This window comes from Epinephelus fuscoguttatus, linkage group LG3 (assembly GCF_011397635.1).
Source record: "Epinephelus fuscoguttatus linkage group LG3, E.fuscoguttatus.final_Chr_v1".
NCBI lineage: Eukaryota > Metazoa > Chordata > Actinopteri > Perciformes > Serranidae > Epinephelus > Epinephelus fuscoguttatus.
Genome location: NC_064754.1, coordinates 1,466,059 through 1,487,781, shown reverse-complemented (window position 1 = coordinate 1,487,781; position 21,723 = coordinate 1,466,059). Strand labels below are relative to the sequence as shown.

At 42.9% G+C, this 21,723-nt stretch overlaps 1 protein-coding gene across 2 annotated transcripts in view; it reads left to right on the top strand.

Moving 5' to 3' along the window:
* tpcn3 (two pore segment channel 3) overlaps positions 1–21,723 on the top strand; it is a 44,314-nt gene that overhangs the window by 17,709 nt on the left and 4,882 nt on the right. Inside the window, exons 6-16 of one of the 2 annotated variants that reach the window (XM_049572115.1) lie at positions 999–1,117; positions 1,373–1,474; positions 1,975–2,101; positions 3,071–3,278; positions 8,482–8,626; positions 10,002–10,187; positions 13,101–13,130; positions 16,975–17,039; positions 18,590–18,677; positions 18,939–19,008; positions 20,118–20,334. In XM_049572115.1, the coding sequence (XP_049428072.1) occupies positions 999–1,117; positions 1,373–1,474; positions 1,975–2,101; positions 3,071–3,278; positions 8,482–8,626; positions 10,002–10,187; positions 13,101–13,130; positions 16,975–17,039; positions 18,590–18,677; positions 18,939–19,008; positions 20,118–20,334 (1,357 nt within the window). The remainder of the gene's footprint in view (positions 1–998; positions 1,118–1,372; positions 1,475–1,974; positions 2,102–3,070; positions 3,279–8,481; positions 8,627–10,001; positions 10,188–13,100; positions 13,131–16,974; positions 17,040–18,589; positions 18,678–18,938; positions 19,009–20,117; positions 20,335–21,723) is intronic. The other variant, XM_049572116.1, reaches the window with a different exon arrangement.

Here is a 21,723-nt window from a genome sequence, read left to right as displayed (position 1 = left end):
CGTGCGACGCTCAGAGCGCCATTTTCTGATGTTTCAACCTGACGCAGGAAGCTGCTGTAACATGACGTCACATGGTCCGATCTGCTCTAAACGTCACCTGCTGGATCAAAGTCCAGGCCTGAAGAGTCACAGCGCCACCTACAGGAAGTTTAATGTGACACAGATTGTTCACGTTAACATGGTTCACACATGAGGAATAATCACTGCATGTTCTCTAGCACCACCTAGTGGACACAGGAAGTTGTACAGAATTAGCAGCAGGTCATTTCGAGCGTCACACACTCCAAGCAGGAAATACCATCTAATTCCTGCAAGCTGTGTCTGACTTTCATTTAAGTCACGGCCGCATCAACCAGCGTCCCAGCAGCACTCCTATATGGTGCGAAGGCCCGCTCATCGCTGCTTGTAGCTTTAATTTCTTTTTCTACTTTCAAGAAGTAAAACGAACCAGAAAATCATCCTCACTGCTTGACGACTCCATTTTGTCCTCCGTCGCAAACGTTCAATATAAAATCAACAATGAATAGCGTCAGAGGCTGCAGGGATTCTGTGCGAAGCGATTTTTATCGGATAACAGATTTTAAAAAAACGCATGTAATAAATCCAGACTTGGTGTGCAAAGGCCTTGAGTGAATGAATTTTGTAACATTTTCTATCTTCTCTTTCTCGTCCAGTGATTAAAAATTCTTTAAATATACATTTTTAGTAATGTGAAGAAAATAAGATTGTCATACCAGATGTTAAGAAGACGTTAAGAGAGTGGTCATGTGATCGGGGGCGGTGCGTTCAGGTGTCTCACTCTGTAGTGGTATCTTATCACTGATGATCCTGATTGTGTTCTGTTGAACTCTACTGTTTAAACTTCCTGCTGCCAAATGTTTGAGCCGACGGCGCCTGAACGCATCATTAGTTTGTGTCTGTGTTGAAGAGGACGGAGCGTTCAAGTCCTCCGGGAGAACAAGCAGCTTCATCAGCTCTGTTTGTTTGTTTGTGTTCAGCTCCGCAGAGCGTTCAGGAGCATCCGGAACGCTCTGCCTCAGATCTTCTACGTCTTCCTGCTCTTCATGTTCAGCGTCCTCATCTTCTCCCTCATGGCGCTCAAACTGCTGGGCAAACGGTGAGAGGACTTCCTGTTACTCATTTATAATCTGATATTTAAGGCGGCTTTAAACGAGCTGTGTGTGAACGCTGCTGAGGCGGCAGGAGTCAGATTAAAGGTGCATTTCCACATCTCCATGTCAGTAAGAGCAGCTGGGACAGTGTGAACCTTCTGTCAGTTATGAACCTGAGGTTCTTTGAGGCTCATTGTTTATTTCACGTTTTATAAAACAAAATATATAAAGAAGACTGATTGTGTGTGTTTTCTGAGCAGAGGTCTGAAGACTATCGACGGACAGCCGTACTTCACCAACTACCTGGAGATTGTCTTCGATCTGTACGTCCTCGTCACCACGGCCAACAGCCCTGACGTCATGTGAGACTTTCAGACTCTTCTTTGTGTCTTCACTTGGATTTGATCGTGACCTTTGACCTCCTCCAGAAACCACCATCAGCTCAAATTTCATCCCTTTAGTTTGACATTTGAAGTCACACAGAACATTTACAAACTCTGAAGTATTTGAAAATATTTTACTTTAATTTTTCTGCTTCCTGATAAAAAATGAGTTGATTAAACTTTTCATGCAGCAGTAAATTTCACATCAGCTTTAATGATTTGAAACGAATTTTCAACTTAAAATTATATTTTTCTATTCCATTTTTCCACCTGCACAGCAGCCACCTTCTTTTTAAAGATGTCAGTTTTGCATCTGTGAGGAGAATTATCAAAAAAGTTTTAAGAATTATTTCGTAAGGAACTTCATTCATGCGTCTGACGAGAGGGAAGCTTCCACAGAAAAAGAAGAAGGAAGTGACTCTTTGAGAAACGCTTATCTGTTTTATCTGAACGTTTTGTTTTCTGCCTCTGGTTGGCAGGATGCCAGCGTACAACACCAGCTTCGTCTTCGCCATCTTCTTCATCCTGTACATCCTCATCAACACCTACATCTTCATGTCCGTCTTCTTGGCCGTCGTCTACAACAACTACAAGAAATACCTGAAGGTACGATGGAGTCACAGTCTGAAACACGCAGCTGTTTTAGAAAAACACATCGAACATCGAAGTTTGTCTGAGATTCAGTCGCTCCAACAACAACCGAGTCCTCATCTTTTCTCTCTTAATGTCAAACAGAATCCAACCTCAGGTACGGTGGCTCTGAGGTGCCAAAACAAAAATCAGTTAGTAAAAGTGTAAACAAATGACATTTAATAAAACATTTGAACAAAACACAAAACAAGACTGTTTACAAAACAAAATGATTTCTTTTATTTCTTTAATGTGACATTGTGAAGTGTTTTTTGTCTTTGACAGTTTCAGTTGGTTAAACTTTAAAAAGTCATGAACATATTTATATCATGTTCTAAGAAACACATTTCATTTGCAAACTATCACAATTTTTTGTTTTACAAATGTATGTCTCATATACGTATGTTAGGCTCTATAATATCTGGTATATATTTAACTAATTCACGTCTTAGATTCCAATTTAGTTTTTTACTTGCGTGATTTTCTTTGATGCATATTTAATAATCGTAGTGCTGCGTTATTGAAGGGAGCCTGAGATCTAAGATTTTCATTTTCATAGTGACTTAGATGTCTGAATATCACACACACACACACACACACACACACACACTGCACTTCTTTTCACTTTGTTTAATTCTGCTGCCCGCCCGCGTGGAGTTCCTGTGGATTTATATTTACACATATTTTTACTCGTCACACAGCTTTTCTGCTGCAGGACTCTGCTCCATGCTAGCTCCAACAGCTTGACAGACCATCACAAAGGGGCGGGGCTTAGCAGAGGGTAAATGGTTGTGTGCATGACATTAAAGACCTTGAAGTAAATATTAGTTTTGGTCAGACAAACAAACACACGGAGGACCTGCAGACGCTCAATCAGCTCAGAAATATTTAAACCATCTCGCTGACGCTCTGACAGATCAGTTTTATGTTCTGTCGCTCCACCAGGAGGAGGTACGGCAGCTGGTGAGGGCCAAAAGGCACAAGATGGTGCGAGCGTTCGCTGTGCTGCAGGAGCAGCGAGAGGAGGGCGGGGAGCCCGTGGTGAGCCAGGCTAACTGGAACCAAGTGGTCCGACTGGTCCAGCCCGACATCAGCAACGCCCACAGAGAGCTGCTGTGGAGCGTCTCTGATGACAACAACCAGGGCTGCATCGGTGGGTCCCACCACACACACACTCACACACACACACACACACACACACACACACACACACACACTCTTATATATCAGTGTATTAGATAGTGAATACATGTTTGTCCCCAAACAAAGCTCTCATTGGGGTTATTACTTTGCAGAGTGATGTGATCGGTGCGATGGCGTATCAGGACCATTGGAAGGTGAAAAATAAATAAAAACGGAGCCAGAGGAGGCGGATAATATTCAGAGAAAAAAAATTATTATATTATATTTAGATCATTAATTTACGCAAAAAAAAAAAAAAAAAAAAACATTTACGAGAAAATAAGTTGAAAATGTCTGAGATTAGAAAGACAATTTCAAGAAAAAAACTGTTGTTGTTGTTGTTGTTGTACTATATTCTGTGTTACCCTTAGGACATGTGGTTTAGGGTTTAGGATGAGATAGATAGCAGCTTCGGATCATAGGGTTTAAGCTCAGGTGGATAACAACAGATAAAGGCAGTGGATGTTGAAACTTTATGAAAGATGGATTTATTGATTTACTTATGGATATATTGTATGTGTATATTGCAACTATGCTGTACAACATTCTGTTATTGCAAATCCACTTGAAAATAAAATAAAATAAAAAGAAAAGAAAAAACTTGGAAATTTTACAAGGAAGAAAAATTCAGATATTCTCCTGAGATTATAGTCACAAATTTACAAGAATAAAAGTTAAATAATCTCTTTTGAAATCACAAATATACAAAAAGAAACTTAAGTATGCTGTATGTACTTAAGTATTTGCAAAAACCTCACAAATTAATCTCTGAGATTTTAAACTCATAACTTTCTGAGAAAATAATCAGAGGTCTCCTGATATAGTCACAAATTAAAAGATTAAAAACTTGAATAGTCTTTGAGATTATAAGGTCAGACACTGGGGAAAAATATATGATTATAGTCAGAGATTATAGTCACAAATTTAGGAGAATAAAAATCCAATAATTTCTGAGATTAAAGTCACAAATAGAAACTGTAATATTTTCTGACATTATACGTTTAAAAGTTTGCAAGAAAAAAAAATCAGAAATTGTCTGTGATAATGGTCCAAAGTTTAGGATGAAAAAAAAACTGCTGTAAAAAAAACTCAGAAACTGTCCAACATTAAACTCAGAAATGTATGAGAACAATTTATGATAAAATCCTGAAATACTCTCAGAGATTAAAAAGTAAAAAAAAAATGCTGGAAAACATGATGATGATAAAACAAATTCACAAGAACAATCAGCAAGAAAAAAAAATCAGAGATTCTGTAATTATAGTCACAAATTGAAGATTAGAAAAATATTCTCTGAGACTATAAAGTCAGAAGTATGAGAAAAATCTCTCCGACATTTAAGTCACAAATTGATGAAAAAGCAATTTGAATGTTTTCTGAGATTATGAAGTGAAAAATGTGACAAACAAAAATAAAGACGACATATCTTCACTTTGTGATGTTGGATGATTCTCATCACATCCCAGATGAAGCCGCTTGCTGTGTTGCACCTGCAGAAGATAAAATAATCAAATATACTTCATAATCAGATTCAGCTGAAAAAGAACTCATGATTTGAGCCCAGAATCATTAATCATTAATCATTATTCCAGCAAACACTGGTCGCACGGTGATGCTCTGTTGGGTGTTATTAAATATTTTTGGCGTTTTCAATCAGATTGTTTTTGTGCACAAATTGACACAGACGTTTCAGCTCCTGTGGACTCAGTTTCATGGCAGCAGGACGCCTCAGAGCTTCATGTATTCGACCTGTAACTGCGTGGTGGGGTTGATGGTTGGTTAGTTAGTGAACGAGACTTCGGTCACACGCTCAGCGACCGCTCTGTTCTGCACCGTCACACCCAGCCGACCGCAGCAGCTCTCCGGCCGCTGGAGGTTACCTCTCAGCTCTCTGCAGAGTCACTATCTGCTCACTCGTCTTCCTCATGGAGGAAGTCAAACTGCTTCATCATCCAGTTCAGCTTTAATGTGTGAACTAACTGAGCAGAAGAGCTGATATCACATGAAGCCAGACACACAGAGCAGCCCACGTTATTACATCATCACCCAGCGAGCAGCCTGCCACGTTTATTCACACACACACAGACACACACAGACACACACACACACAGCTGCATTCCAGTAACCTTAGTATTCTGCTTAAAGGTACTTTAACCTCCGGGTGTGCGTGATTAGCCGTCTAAACGATTAAACGTCCGCCCCCTCGTTAGTCAGCACCAGAAAAATTAGTTGGTTAATCCAATTAGTGTTTTATTCATGTACGAGGCAGCTTAACTGTCATGCAGCCGCCCGCCACTAGTGGGTGCTACAGAGCGGTCAGACAGCAGTCCTCCTCCCCGCGGCAATGCTCCAGTAGACTGGAGTTTTAAACTGGAGAGATGTCCTGTCATAAACCAGCATGGTGTGGCAACACTTTGATCCAGAACATGAAAACATGTTAGCCTGTACGGACCGACGGCTGCTGTGCGACCGGTGCTCGCCACACACAGCCCAAATTGACATTGTTGACCCAGAGACGCTGTGATCTCGCCCGGTCTGAGAAGAAAGCTTCAGGAAGTTAAAGGGAAATTTCGGTTTATTTCAACCTGTGTCCTATCTTCCTAAATTTGTTTCAAGTGACTAGTGACATAAAAATAATAGTTAGCATGTTAGCCGTTAGCCTAGATACAGCCGTAGCGTCAGACCTGTTAAAACGTAAGTGAACGGGCAACCTTCGAGTGCAAAGTTAGTCCACTAAACAAGCTTTTTTCCACAAAGACCGCCTCATATCGTTAGGATAAATGTCAGAGAACATATAGAAAACCACATGTAAACGTGTTGTCTTACCTTACCGGTGTGCTGCCATGTTTGTTTACCATCGCGGCCGAAATATCGCGAGAACAAGCAGCGATCTCATACCGTGCCTGAAATTTGGCGAGAACAAGCAGCAACAGCTGGAAGGCAGAACCGGACAGTAGCCTGAAAAGTTCATTCATTTATTTTATGAAAGATTTATAGAATAATGGCTGACTTTTTGCCAGACTTCGACTTTGTGGAGGAGGAATTTGATTTTGCAGAGTTTGATGGCCGCCCTTATTTATTTGAGCCAGAATACACTGACGAAGAGCTTCGTGAAATTGAAGAACGGAGGAGGAGAGAGAGAGGCAACAGGTAGAGGACGAGAGAGGAGGAATGGCTGCTGCAAGGCTGCGTAGCTCTGGAGATTGGTGGTGTACCTGTGAATGCTGTGCCCCAGTGCCCACAGAAGAGGAATGCCTCTGTTGCAAGGAATGGGACCGGTTGCAGCCTTATTTTCAAGGTCTGGATGTGACCGAGGACGAGACACCTCCACCTGGAGGTTACTTTTTAACAGGTCTGACGCTACTATGCGCCCCGGCTGTATCTAGGCTAACGGCTAACATGCTAACTATTATTTTTATGTCACTAGTCACTTGAAACAAATTTTGAAACGATAGGAGACAGGTTGAAATAAACCGAAATTTCCCTTTAAAGCAGTATGTTGAGCCTGAATGTTCATGTTCACATTCATACTGCACGGCACAAAGTGTCTCGTACTTCAGCAGCTTTAAAATCCAACATGGCTGTTGAAGATTGTGATTAAAGGCTTCAGAGGGCTCTGAATGCACACAGTATGTTTTGGGACAATGTTTCAGATACTTAACAATAAACTGTGATAAATTTTGACTGTTTTCTGAGTGTTTTCCTTTTTTAGAGTCGTCAGCTAGTCTTAATTAAAATTTTAGTTTAGTTGCCAGCGACATCCCTACTTTACACTTGTACTCTGTATTTCAGAGGGACAAATTGTAGGTTATGCTGCTCCACACAGCGTGAGGTCAGTTGGATGTACTGGCAAATTCACAGAAACAATGAGGGCTGTGTCACATCATCTCATTCACAATAATGCCGGTATCATTTTTAATATCATCTGAAAAATTCATATTGTGATACTTGAAATATTTTGACTTGTTGACATATTGATGTCATACTGTTACCACGGCAACAACGAGCCTGGCTGACAGTGAAGTTATTCCTGACTCCTCTGTGGTTCCAGTAAAAAGAGGAGCAGCTTCAGTAGTGTGGAATAAAGTGTGGCGTCCTGAATGTTTTCCTTCTCTTAGCGCTCAGAGGGAACTCATTCAGCGGCTCCTCTGGCAGCAGCACAGCGTCTCTCCCTCTCCTCTCTGATTCTGTCACAAACCTTTGCTGATGCAAACCTACGTGAATAAACTCCATATATGTGACTGTCTCATAACAGCCTGTCACAGGTTACAGCCTGATGGTTAGAGGAGAAATGGCAGAGCATAAAAACACACAAGGAAATCAGCTGTTGATTTATATATATAGATCCCAGGGGACATTTGTTTAAATGTGTAATTAGTGGTAGATTTGATTTAGTTGAACTATTAATATTGTGACAGGATCTGAATCTGACTCTGAGTTACTGTTGTTGTTGTTGTTGTTCACAAACTGAAGACATGAAACATCATTTTAGTTTTTACTGAAGATTTGAAGCAAACTGTGAAACTACATCACTGATTCTGTTGATGTTCTATCTTCTTAAATTAATAAAAAACCCCAGTTATTTTTACTTATTTGTCATATTGCCAAATACATCATTAAAGTCATCCTCTGCTGTGTCAACAACTCCTACATCCTTCAACCTTTACTCTAAATATGGCAACTTTGGTTATAGTTATTAATTTAACTATTAATCAGAGCTGCAAATTAATAGTAAAGTGTATTTTATGAGACTGATATCATCAACTGGCTATCATTTTTCCCCTTCCAGGACTGGTGCCCCAAGAGGTGATGTAATGTCAATTATGTCACATAATCTAACATAATTAATCATTATTATTGTTAATAATGATTAATTATCTGATACTGAAATTGGAGGCCTGTTACGAGGTCCGGTCCCAACATGAGGAAATAACACTTGGGGCAGTAGGTGCAGTGATGGGAAGTACCCATAGCACCTACAATGCTTGTTTGTCACACACTATAAATCGTCATGTTAAACTAAGTCTTTTCTCTTGAGATTAAAAGACCCTCAAATGTGCAGCTCCATGTCTGAGTCTCTCTTATTGTAAGTCGTGTTTATGCCACAACAAAATTCTTTAACGTCACCGCAGAAACTTTGATCATGATTTATGTTTTATTTTTTTGATTGACAGGTAAGGTGGCGTTCGTCCAGCTGGCCGACCTCCTGAACATCGAGGTAATCACACTCAAGTCCAGACCACACCCATTCAACAGTGTGTGCCCCGCCCTCTACCAGTCGGCCCCCAGCCGCCTGCTCTGCCGATTGGTCCAACACCGGTGAGACAGACAGACAGACAGACAGACAAGTTGTATCTATACATGATTACTCTGTAGCAACGGGTATCTATAAAGTTATGTTGACAGATGTCGTGAAATATTTGAGATGTTTTATAGAGTGCTCATCTTCTACACGTAGCACCAATTTTACCTGGAGACTCAGTGACGGCCGTGAAAGCAGCTCTGTGTATTTAATGCAGTTTGTGTTGTTCACTCGATATCAACTGTCAAACAAACGGAGGTCTGAGGAGCGTCCTGGTTTGAGGAAGAGGTCTGTCAGACAGCCAAAGATGCTGCACCACATTCTTATGCCTCTGCGCTGGCGATAGCTCCGCCCAGCGGCGTCATGTTTTCAGGTTGTCTGTCTCATTCTCATGAACGTCAAATTTGGCACAAACGTCCACTTGGATGCAAGGATGAACTGATTAGATTTTAGTGGTCAAAGGTCAAAGGTCACTGTGAACTGGTCTGTCTCATTCTCTCAAACTCGACTCAAGTTCCTTATTGTTCAGAAACTCTGAGACAGACTCAGGAAACTTCTCTCAGACTGAACAGAAACTTTTAGAGCTGAAATACTTTGTGAACCACTCCGTACGTTTCCATGGTAACAGTAAAGTGGAGCCACAGTCCCAGCTGGACGAGGACATCTAACTGGCCTACTGTCCTTGTCCCAGTATACAAGCACGGGAGGGGAATCCATTTATTGAGCCAAGTATGTGCGACTCCTCTACGATAGGTGGAGATATGCCCCCTTTCAGCTTGTTAGTATTGGACCTTTTTCCTGTTGACCTATTGCGTCACAGACCAAACAATGGACAAACAAGTTAGCTACGGTTAGCTAGCAGCTAACTGCTACCATGGTGGACAACTTCACAGCTCTGTACATTTGGTCCGTCCAAAAAGTCACGGCTCTGGATGTAGATTTCTCCATGTTGTTACCGGCTTCTTCTTCTCTTACACATTTAATGCTATTGGACTTCCGGGTCAAAGGCCGGGGCGGAAACTGTGGAGCATGCTCAGAGCGCCTCGGCCAGTTTGGGTCTGATTGACTGTATACATGCAGGAGTCACATGATCTGGGTGTGTTAGTCCCACTGTGACACATTCACTGCAGGACCATTTCACTCACATTGACATGTTTACAGGGATTTTAAAAGTCTGGTTTCAGTCCGACTGACACAATAAATCAATATTCTGTGATGTCTAGGAAACATTTTGAGTATCGGAGTCTGAGATCTGACATGAACATTCATTTTCAGAGTTTCTCTAAACCCTCAGAACGTTCAGTGAAAATGAACTGTGACCTGCAGAAACACGTTGTAAAGGTTGATACAGACACACTGGAGTGCTTCTGTGTATGTGCGTGTGTGTTTCAGGGCCTTTGTGATCGTGTACGACCTCATCATTCTGGTGAACGCCGTGTTCATCGGCCTGGACGAGGAGAATCCGATGATCGCGAACTCTGAGTGGGTCTTCCTGGCTCTCTACCTGCTGGAGATCCTGCTGAAGCTCTACGTCTTCGAGCCCAGAGCGTTCTTCTCCAGACACAGCTTCTGGAACTGGTGAGAGAGAGCTGACGCACACCGTCTGCACCCTGACGTCACCTTTACTGTCTGATAGAGATAGGGTTAGGGTCCCAATGAGCAAAGGATTCTGGGTAACACTGCAGTTTGTCTCCAGGCTGCTGGAGATGAAGTTCAACAAGTGTTAATTTGAATGAAATGAAGAAGAGATATCACACCTGAAACAGTTTTATTGCCCAGCAGGTTTGCACATCCGAGGAATCTGTCTTTGTGTTTTGGTGCGTAACAATAAACACGAGTCAAAAGACATTATAGAAAATAGTAAAATTAACAGGAATTTTTTTTTAATTTGGCACAAACGTCTTGGACACTTGGACTTAACAATGAAGTAAATAGTTTTTGGTGGTCAAATGTCACAGGTCAAGGTCAGTGCAAACTTGTTTGTCTTTTTCTCATGAACACAATATCTCAAGAAGGCTTTGAGGGATTTTTTTTTTCAAACTTGGCACAAACATTCACTTGGACCCAAGAATGAACTGGTCAGATTTTGGTGGTCAAGGGTCAAGATCACCTTGACCTCAAATCCGTCTCATTCTAATGAAATCAATATCTTAAGAACACCTGAGGAAATTTTCTCAAATTTGGCACAAACATCCACACTTAGAGAATGAAATGATGAGATTTTCAGAGTCCAGAGGTCAGTGTGACCTCACTAAGAAAAACATGTTTTGGCCATAACTTAATAATTCATGTGCTATTAATGACCAGACTTGACACAAATGTCGAACAGGATAAAATAATGAAGGTCAAAAGGTCAAAGGTCATCTTGACTGTGACATCATCATGTTTTAACGTCATATCTCAGGAACAGAAGGGGAGACATTTGGTCAGATACTGAATTGGTGACTCTAATCTTGTGTGTGAAGCAATCATGTTTTTGCAGCTTAACAGGTTTGCGGAGGCAAACAACCGTGAAGCAGTCATTCTGTTTTGATTATTTATTCTTTATTTTTTATTTGAAATTAATCAAAGAAATATTGGACTCAAACCATAAAACATGCTTTGTGTTTAAATTATTAACTGGAGAGTGTAAACTGCACCAGGTTTTTAAAACCCTAAATTCTCCCAAATAACACAGCGGACGTCACCTCAGCAGCAGTTACCAACAAGTCCTCCAACTCATACAACCACAAAAATCATTTATTCCCACCTTCTAATACGACCACAGGAAAACTGTAGAAATAACGCCTGTACTGGCGGCAGGAGATGAACATGTCCTTGTAATTGAATGTAACAGTTTTAAACATGTGGTTAATGTTTGGCTTATGTAGGTCAGGTTCAGGGAAAGATCATGGTTCCTGTGAAAATTTGTAAGTTTGATACGTACTTGTTTGGACGTAGCTCCGTTCCTGTGTCACGTGAAGGGAAAATAATTCCACATTGACTTCACAGAGGACCTTAGCAGCTGTCTCCTGCGTTAAAGTCCGTGTTTGTTTGACCAATCTATCCACCCCAAGCTCCTCCCTACATGGACTTTGTTGCTAATTATACCTGACTTCCTCTTTTGCTCACATCACCACTACTACAAAACGGTTTTAGAACGTCACAGAGAAAAGTGTCAGTGGTGTGAACTGTCTGAGCTCGACTCAAGCCGGCTGATGGTGTCACCTGACACTCAGCTGGTCAAATGGCTGGCGGCTGGTTTTAAAGCACGTCACCTGTTTCAACAGCCAATCAGCTTGTAGTGAAGTCAGCTGGTCAAGTCAAAATGACCACAGATGTCCTCACAGTGTGCCGGTGTCAGACAGTGGGTCGCTGCTGCTGCTGCTGCTGGCTGTATGTGCTTAACGGAACGGAGGTACAGAGAGTCGTTGACTAGAGATGATACTCCGTCTCATGGTGGTCACTTCCTGTCGACGTTACAGATCAGAAGCGCAGAGAGTCGTTGACTAGAGATGATACGCCGTCTCATGGTGGTCACTTCCTGTCAGCGTTACAGATCAGAAGCACAGAGAGTTGTTGACTAGAGATGATACGCCGTCTCATGGTGGTCACTTCCTGTCGACGTTACAGATCAGAAGCACAGAGAGTTGTTGACTAGAGATGATACGCCGTCTCATGGTGGTCACTTCCTGTCGACGTTACAGATCAGAAGTACAGTAAACGTAAATATTGATCATAACAAGCTGCAGAATTGTCCGATGTAGTCGTACTTTGGAGGAGGACAGTCTCGTAGTTGCACTCAAAGACGAATTGAAAATTCTTGTCAGATTCACCGGTAGAAACAGTTTTGATAACTTTGTTCATCACATCCTGCTAAACTGATCTAAACTTTAACTTATGAGCAGTTTATTTTACAGCGCCATAGTTCGTTGATTTACTGAGCTGTTGTAAACTTATGTTGAACAGTTATATATATACGTCCTCATGGACATTTCTGAAGTCATAATTACCTGATGTTGGGTCAAGGCAGGGAATGTGAATGATTTCAGCTTATCCTCAAACAATGGATTGTTTGATATCCTTTGAATTAGGAATGACATCACAGCTTTAACATAAAGTTACAGAGGTTAGGTCTAGGAAAAGAAACATGGTGAGGACGTCCCGCAAAACATCCTCCTACCTGGACTAATTCCTCCTTTACTCCCATCAGCACACTGGTCACGTGGCTGCAGCCTTCCAGAATTCACGGGCTGTGTATGAATGACTGGCTGAACATTACCTGGGACACATCTGAATTTTGGTTTAGTTTATGAGAACAGCCTGATGATTCAGTACAAAATAACAAGATTACATATTTCAATATTTGTCTGAAAGTGTTTGTGTTTGAAAGTCGATGAGTGTTTTGCAGAATGTCCTCCGATATGGGAGGAAACATTCGCTGATGAAACTCATAATGAAAACATTCCCAGATGTAAAATCAATGAGCTGTGTCACGTCCATTTCACACAGCTTATCTTCATCGCAGGTAATAAGTATGAGGTATGTAACATGTTTCAGTTCCATCATCTGCTGCTTCCTCAGCCTGCCAGCGCTTGGACCAGTTCACTGACGCTTCAGGCGGCAGTTTTATCCAGCTACTGTTTTTAGTTTTGTATCATGATGGAGTAAAACAGCTTCTGAACCGTGGAGCCGGTTTAGGGCCAAAAAGTCTGAAAGGAAAAAGACAAACAGAAAAAAATGAAAATGGTGAAAGACGAAAACCAAAGTTGTGAGCCAGACTAACTGCAGGTCACCGACAGGATGTCAGCCTGCTGCTCATGGTGTCAGTTTTTCTTTCAGACTTTTTACACACAGCGGCCACTTTATTAGGTACACCTACACAATCTAATGCAATCCAGTAAAACAGTTCTGCCATATCATCTGTCTTTACAACATTTATAATGTTCAGTTTTGTTTTGTTGACTTTGTCGTAATCCAAGCGACGGCCCTCAAAAAATGAAGCCAATGCTAAAGCGCCAAAAACTACAAATGTAACGTATCTGTATAAGTGTGTGGATGCTCTGTGTTAACATAGCAATACTTATGTGTTTTAAAGGAAATTGTTTCAGTAGGGCTGCGATATGGACAAAAATTCATATCTGAGTATTTTCTGTGAATGAGCTCCATGTTCAGCTGCAGGTCAGAGCCACATTTGAGATGCCAATATCACTTTTATAAAAACAGACTGTGATCATAATAAAATGCAAAGACAGAGATTTTTCCCTGTTAGAAAACAAACAGCTGCACAACATGTCAGTGAAATATGATGTCAAACAAACAGCAGGGCTGCACGTTCACTCTGTGCACACAGCACTGGAGCTACAGAGGTTTAAAGGTTTGCAGCTTCAGGACACTGAACTGTAACATGACTGTAAAAGTGTCAGGTAGGTTTGAAACAGTTCAAAATATTTGTGGGCGGAGTTAAAAAAGTCTGTCGGCCTTTCAAGTGAATCTAGTGCTGGAAAACAACTTCCATATTTGAATCTTATTTCTGCACAGAGCATCAACAGAGAGGCCGAGGGAGGGACGGAGACAGAGACACTCTGTCCTCCTTATATACGTCTTGTAAATGAAACGTCTGTGTTGTCGCTGCATTTTTAAATCCCATCTGTCTCCTGCGTCCAGGCGCCGTCTCAGTGTCACACAGTAGACTACACCTACCAAGAAGAACAGCGATGATCCACCTCACACACAAACCAGCAGCGCATCACTGCACTGCACGTGTGCTGCTGCGCTCATTTCATTCATGTCACAGACTGATGTAGCGCAGCACGTGCAGCGTACAGACCGATGTCACACTGTAGACTAATGACCAGACAGATCAAACAGAGGAGCAGCTCTGTGTCTCTGGAGTGTTGATGGAGAACTTGTGAGTGAGTGAGTGAGTGAGTGAGTGAGTGAGGGGGCGGAGCTGTGTGAGAGAGGAGAGATGAACATGGCGTCATCATGTGATGCAACTTGACCCTTTATCAATATAAATGTTTTCTAAATTTATATCTTGCCTGAAAATAAATCGATATATCGTACATAGTGGTTACGTTAAGGTGAACCTGTCACTGTTTAAGTTAATTGTAGCATTTTGGTCGTCTATAAAAGTCTAATTTAGCGTTTGGTTGAACTCAAAGATCCTCCTGGGAGTCGGATGTTCAGGTTTTCTTGTAAAGTCCATTGTGTTTTAATGGCTCTAAGCCTGTGTTTTGTTTTTTTGGCATTTTTTTTTCTTTTGCTGGTGGAAATTCCTCCGCTGCCCCCATTCTGTGTTCATACCTGTAACACAGAACAGCAAGGCGGCATGACAGAGTGACATTCCCGCCTTAACCGTGCAGTGTAAAAGAGGCTGAATTCACTTTGTCACATTCAGTGCAGATCTCCTCGCAGGCTAGTGGTTGTCGGTTCGGTGCGTGCCGCTCACACACAGCTCCGCTCTGTAAACAGGAAACAAACGAAGCGGCTGCAGCGGAGTCCGACGTCACTCTGCTGGCTGCGCTCCTTCTTCTTCTGAAACATAAATAACATCAGAGATATCAGCAGAGCTTCTGAAGGAGGGCTAACACGACTGGTGCATTTTTTGGGGTGCTGAGTTCAAAAATCAACAGTCTTTCTCCAGAATCACAGACTCGTCCTTTAGCTCCTCTAAAACACTGTCAACACAAACTGAACATTATAAGCTTCATAACTTCATGGCAGAACGTTGTACTGTGGTAGACTGTACAGGTGTACCTAATAAAGAGGACACTGTGAGTCATCTGAACTCTTCTGCAGCAGCGTTTGATGTTTTCTTTGTTTTCAGTTGCACTTATGCGCCCCCTGCTGGTGAGCAGTGCAGCTGCAGTGACTTCAGTCAGAGACATTTGGATGTTTCATGGATGTATCATAAGAACTGGACACAGAGTCAAAGATGGCGCCCTCTTACTTTATATGTCAGTTTCAGCTGCTTATACGATCACATTTACAGTTCTGCCGACATTTTTTTTTTCTATTTTTCAGCAATAAAGATAATTTAGGAAAACAGAATAAATAATAATAACAATGATAATAATGATAATTAAAGGCACCCTCAATGAAAATTGCCCGCTGAGCGCACAAACACCTTTTCCTAACTGTACATGATGTGAATGAGCAAACATCAGATTGTTTCAGTTTTTATGCCTCCTCACCAGAGGTAGCCGAGGCATTATGTTTTCGGGTTGTCAGTCCGTCCGTCCCATTCTTGTGAACATGATATCTCAAACGCCACAAGGGAATTTCCTCAAATTTGGCACAAACATCCACCTGGACTGAAGAAATAACTGATTAGAGTTTGGTGGTTGAAGGTCAAAGGTCAGTGTGACCTCACAAAACATGTTTTTGTCCATAACTGAAGAATTCATTCACTAATTCTGACCAAACTTGACACAAATGTGTAACAGGATAAAATAATGAAGGTCAAAAGGTCAAAGGTCAGCTTGACTGTGACATCATCATGTTTTAACGTCATATCTCAGGAACAGAAGGGGAGACATTTGGTCAGATACTGAATTGGTGACTCTAATCTTGAAACTGTGCTGATTGTATAGATCTTCTGTGTGTGAAGCATCCATGTTTTCACTGACATGGATGGAGACTGTCAGAGACACTGGACTGGTGGGCGGAGCCATACAACCACAGGGTGGACTGGTGGGCGGAGTCATACAACCACAGGGTGGACTGGTGGGCGGAGTCATACAACCACAGGGTGGACTGGTGGGCAGAGTCACACAACCACAGGGTGGACTGGTGGGCGGAGCCATACAACCACAGGGTGGACTGGTGGGCGGAGTCATACAACCACAGGGTGGACTGGTGGGCAGAGTCACACAACCACAGGGTGGACTGGTGGGCGGAGCCATACAACCACAGGGTGGACTGGTGGGCCGCCTATGTTTCTCCCGCTCAGCCCAGACGTCAGACAATGTGAAAAATCACTCGTTCAGACCCTCTCAAAGTTTTTCTGAATATAAAACCTTCACGGATAAAAAGCTCATAAACCAGAGTAGAAACAGAGCCCGTTGCCGGCAGGGTTACAGACGCCTCTTTATAATGGAGGTCTGTGGGGAAAATGACTTTTGGGATTTATTAATGGCAGTACCGTGAGTGACCGCTAGCACAAGCTGACAGTGAGGGCGCCATATCAGATCTCTGAATACATCCATGACACGCTTCTTTTGTTCAACACGGTGATGATGTCAGACTGGCGTCAAACAGGATGAAGAACCTTCAGCTTGGTTTAAAGCTAACGCCGGTTTTGCTTTCAGCAGCGTCACTGTTGAAGAAAAGTTTTCAGGCTCAACTTGTTTGTTTTCTAACTTTTGTTGTGTGTTGTCAGGTTTGACACCATCATCGTCGTCTCCGCTCTGATCGCCACCATCATCAACTCGGCCATGTCGTCATGTGAGTGTGTTTCCTTTGAATTAAAGACGGGTCGCTCTCAGTGCTGAGACCACTGCTCATTATTGATTCTATTAATCAACCAATAATTAATCAGATGAATCCACCGTCCATGTGTCAGATTCTCTCTTTTAAATCCCAGTGAACTGAGTGTCTTTGTCACCTTGTGGACTCCAGGATCAACTGATAACAGCATGAATAAAAACCCACAGTAACTTTTACAGTTTACAGGCAGACGTCAGGGTGCTCAGCACCAGTCACGGGACGTCTAACCAACACGATTCAAACACTGTGACAGTTGTTCGCTCCAACATGTTCACAGTCCAGAAACAAACTGACATCCCACTGGCTGATTTTAAACGTTAGACTTCATATCTGACGTCTCTGATGCTTCTGCTTTTCCTTCTCTCTGCTGTACCCTGATGTCAGTGACATTACCTGATTAAATAAGGCTTCATGTATATTTACAGCTCCAGTGTGCAGGGTTTACTGGCAGATATGGAACATAATAGAATCAGTGTGTTTTCTGTCGTGTGTAATCAGCTGAAAATAAGAATCGTTGTTTTTTACCTTAGAATGAGTCTTTTATATCTACATAGTGAGCAGGTCCTCATTTAAAGACTTTAAGGAGAATCCACACTGAATGTTTGCGTACGTACAAATGAGAAAATGCACATATGCCAAAAAATATTCAGATTTATAAAACCATGCATACGCCTGCCAGAACATAGTTTCCTTTAATAAAACCCAAATAAACCTCCGGCCTCATATCCCGCCCTCTACACGCCCACATTCAGCCATCAGTGGTCAGTGCAAAGCTCCTGGTTAATGCTGATGCACAGACATGAGCCGGCTGATCAGTGGTTCTGAATCATAGAGAGGAAAACCAAGAAAATGAATATTCCTGACGCAGAAGTCGAGGTGCTGGAGGTCAGAAAGCACAGAGCCTGTTGTGTGGTGGGCAGCAGGGTCACTAACTAAAGAAAGGCAGCGAGTGGAAACATGTCGCTGCTGTTCATCAAACAGGAGAGTACCTGACATCAAACATCTTCGCTAATTTACACAGTCCATATGTGCAGGTGCTGAAGATGTGCCGGGTGAGAAGCGGAGATATATATATATATTTATATTGTGCTACATTGCACTTTTTAAATTGATTGTTTTATTTTATGTTGCTACTTATGTTCTCAGGTGTCTCTTGAAAATGAGATCTCCATCTCAACGGGTCTTACCTGATTAAAAAGGTTTATATATTATTTAACTGCTGTTTGATGTTATCTTGGATTCCTACGACAGACGACGTTAACATCATCGCTTAGCCTGGTTAACGTGGTCGAGGGGAAAATGACTCAGTATATTCACGCTAGAAACCAAGATGGTGACGGCTGATGTGCCGAACTCGAGGCTTCAAAACTGTCCACACACGGATGGGTGATGTCAGGGTAGCTACGTCCACCTTCTTTCTGTGTGAGACATGAGCGTGTGCAGGCTGTGGGGACAGACACAATAAAGACCATCTGTCTTTCTGAATAACTGTCCCCGTCCTGTTGCAGCGGGGAACTACACCAGCCGTCAGATCCTGGACATCGTCTTCATCCTGCGAGTCCTCCGACTGATCCGGGTGGTGGACAGCATCAAAAGGTTTGAGATTTAGCTGCACTCTGACTGACTGAGACATGGTGGTCCTTCTCTATCAGGTAACCATGGGAATGATTAAACGCCTGAGATGGACTCAGATGAGACGGAGGACATTTTTTGACACTGGCCTCCTTTAGACAGCAGGACACCTCATTACGTACCATCACTCTCCCATCTGTCTTGATAGCACAGTATTTCTGGGTAGTTTTGTTTAATGTCTGAATGTGTTGCTTCACTCACGATGAGCACTTTACTCCCTGTCAGGTTTCGTGCAATCATCAACACCCTGATCAGGATCGGACCGGCCATCCTCACATTCGGACAGCTGATCATTGTAAGTTGCTGGTAGCAGGTTGAAATGTGTAGTGCCTGTGCAGCGGGCCGGAGGGTGGCAGGTGACGTCATGCAAACCCAGTCTGACATGATGACAACTGGCTGCTAAAAAACAATCTCGTATTACAGTTAAACCAGGCGCTGAAATATGTTTCTGGAAACATCTGAGGAGAGAAACAGGCAACTCAGTAACACAGTCTTGGTTTATATTTGGTCAGTGCTGCTTCGTTTTACTGTTTGATCTTCATTTTCACTGTGCAGGAAACAGTATGCCGCCCACTTCCTGTTCACAAACTCTCACCATTACAGCTGAATGGAGCACTGCTATGTGTTTCTGAAAACATTTTAGATGAGAAGTAGGCAGCGCAGTGACGTAATCCATTTTTTATACTCGATGAGCAGTGTTTCTTTAAGGTTTGGTCAGAGTTTGATCTGAGTTTGAGAAAGAGTGGGGCGGGTTTGCCCTTGATCCACCTCAGTACTCGTTCCGTCTGCAGTGGCAGCATGGGTGGCAAGCAATATGAAAATGCAGACATCCAGCCTGTCGTTTAAGCAACAATCTGACAGCCAGTGAAACGCTGCTGGATCGAGCGACGTTTTGCTGCGAGGGACGTAGGGAGGTCCAGGCACTGGTTTATCAAAGTTCATTTACACTTACTGACCACATTACGATGACACCAAACTGGTTGAAAATCCATGAAGTTCCCTTTAAAATGTTGAGCTGCTGATGGCACGAGATAGAAAGTCAGAGGATCACCAAAGTTATGACAGTTCATGTTGAGGGGAAGACGAAGGATGAACCGTTAATCACAATCCATCCAACAGTTGATGGGATGTTTCAGTCTGAACCAAAGTGGCGGCCTGACAAACTTCCGTAGAGCCTCGTTGCTAACGTGGCTGGAGGTCAGATTTAGGGAGAAGGAGGAAGAAAAAACGGAGGAGAACGGTATGGCTGTGTTTGTGACTTGTGTTCAGAGACCGCACTAAATGTTATGAACAGAACCCAGTACGTTGTTGGACTCATTCATTCATGCACACACACCCACGTCGCTTACATTAACATCCTGCCAGGAAACCTGGCTCTGACCAGATCGCCCTTCTCTTCCTCAGGTGGTGTACTACATCTTTGCCATGGTGGGGATGGAGGTGTTCAAAGACAAGGTGAAGTTTTATGAGGACTCCAGCGACCCGGCGAAGGCGTACTGTGGAAACATGAAGCTGAAAGATTCGGCCTTCGCACAACTCAACTACTGCAAGAACAACTTCAACAACGTGGTGTCGTCCTTCATCCTGCTGGTGGAGCTCACCGTCGTCAACCAGTGGCACGATATCCTTCACCTGAACCTGAACGCCTCACCGTAGTGTCTTACTGGTGACGGCGCTGCCATGTTCACAGGGTTTGATGGTGATTTCTCAAGCTCTGATGGAGGCTGGTCTCTGTTGTGACGACTCATAATTCCGAAGTCCAAGTGATCCAAAAAATGTCTCCTTGGCCTGAAAAGCCATTATCACGAAAACAAATGTGCATTGCTCCTCCCAAAATATGATATGCACTCTCCCAGACAGAAGCACATGGGTTATTATTCTGCACTGTGTCACTGGACATTTCTACCATGGCGAAGGCATGACCCGCCCACTCTTCCTCTGATTGGCTGATGCTGGTTGCCTTCGTTGGTTTGGTTGGTTAGGTTTAGGCATGAAGAGTGACGTTAGTGAATGTTTGGGTTAGAATAACAGGGTGAAGGCCTCTGCACACAGAGTCCATTTTGTTTTTGGGTTGCGTTTTTTTTAAAAACTAAAAAATAAAATCATGGTGCGGTGTTTGTTGTTCTGTTTGTTACGACAATTCTCAATACGAGACAAAATGAAAAGTAACATTTCTCTCCTGCGTCTCTTATCTTTCTGGCTGTTGGCACTCTCTCCCCGTGTCTTGCGTTTGGCACGTGGCTAAAGGGGCGGAGCTGCGGTCCACATCCTCCTCATCGTCATCATCATCCATCTGAACATCACTATCGGACCTGTTCAGTAGTTATCTGAGTCATGAAATTATACCGTGTGACCCGTTCCTTTGTCACGGCTGTGTGCTGTCGCCACATTTTCTTCACTGATTCTGGGTCAAACACCTCTCTAAAGCAGGGGTGTCAAACATGCGGTCCGTGGGCCAGAACTGATGAGGTGCAGGGTCTTAGTAGTTAAACAGTGACTAACTGCTTCAGAGGCTTTTCCAGAATATAGTTCTCTGTAAAAACACAAAATACTTATCCGCCTGAGACCCGCACTTTTGTGTGTTGTGCATTTTTACATTCTACAAGCTATTTGGGATCAGTATAGTCTGAGTGGGCGGAAGTTTGCTGCAGAGATCAGCCTCTCATTGGGCGGAACGAGCCACCCGCTGAAGTCCCGCCCTACCACCTCCGGTTGCAGTTTTCAACACGTCCTTTACTAACTTTTGCGGTGTTTGATCTTGCGGGGATGTAGTGACTTTTCTGCCATGGTTCGCGTCCTGTAGGTGATATTTTTGTGGGCGTGTTACACCAAAACCTGTTTCCCCCCGGCAATATTTTTGCAAGCGCACCGTTGCTGTGGCACCGCCCAGAACGATTGTGATTGGTTGAAAGAAATACAAGCAGCTGGGGCGTTTTTTTCTCCAATCTTAAAGTGAGAGTCGGCCCAGCCAGACCTTTCTTTTCTTGAGAAAGGTCTGGTGAGCGAGACT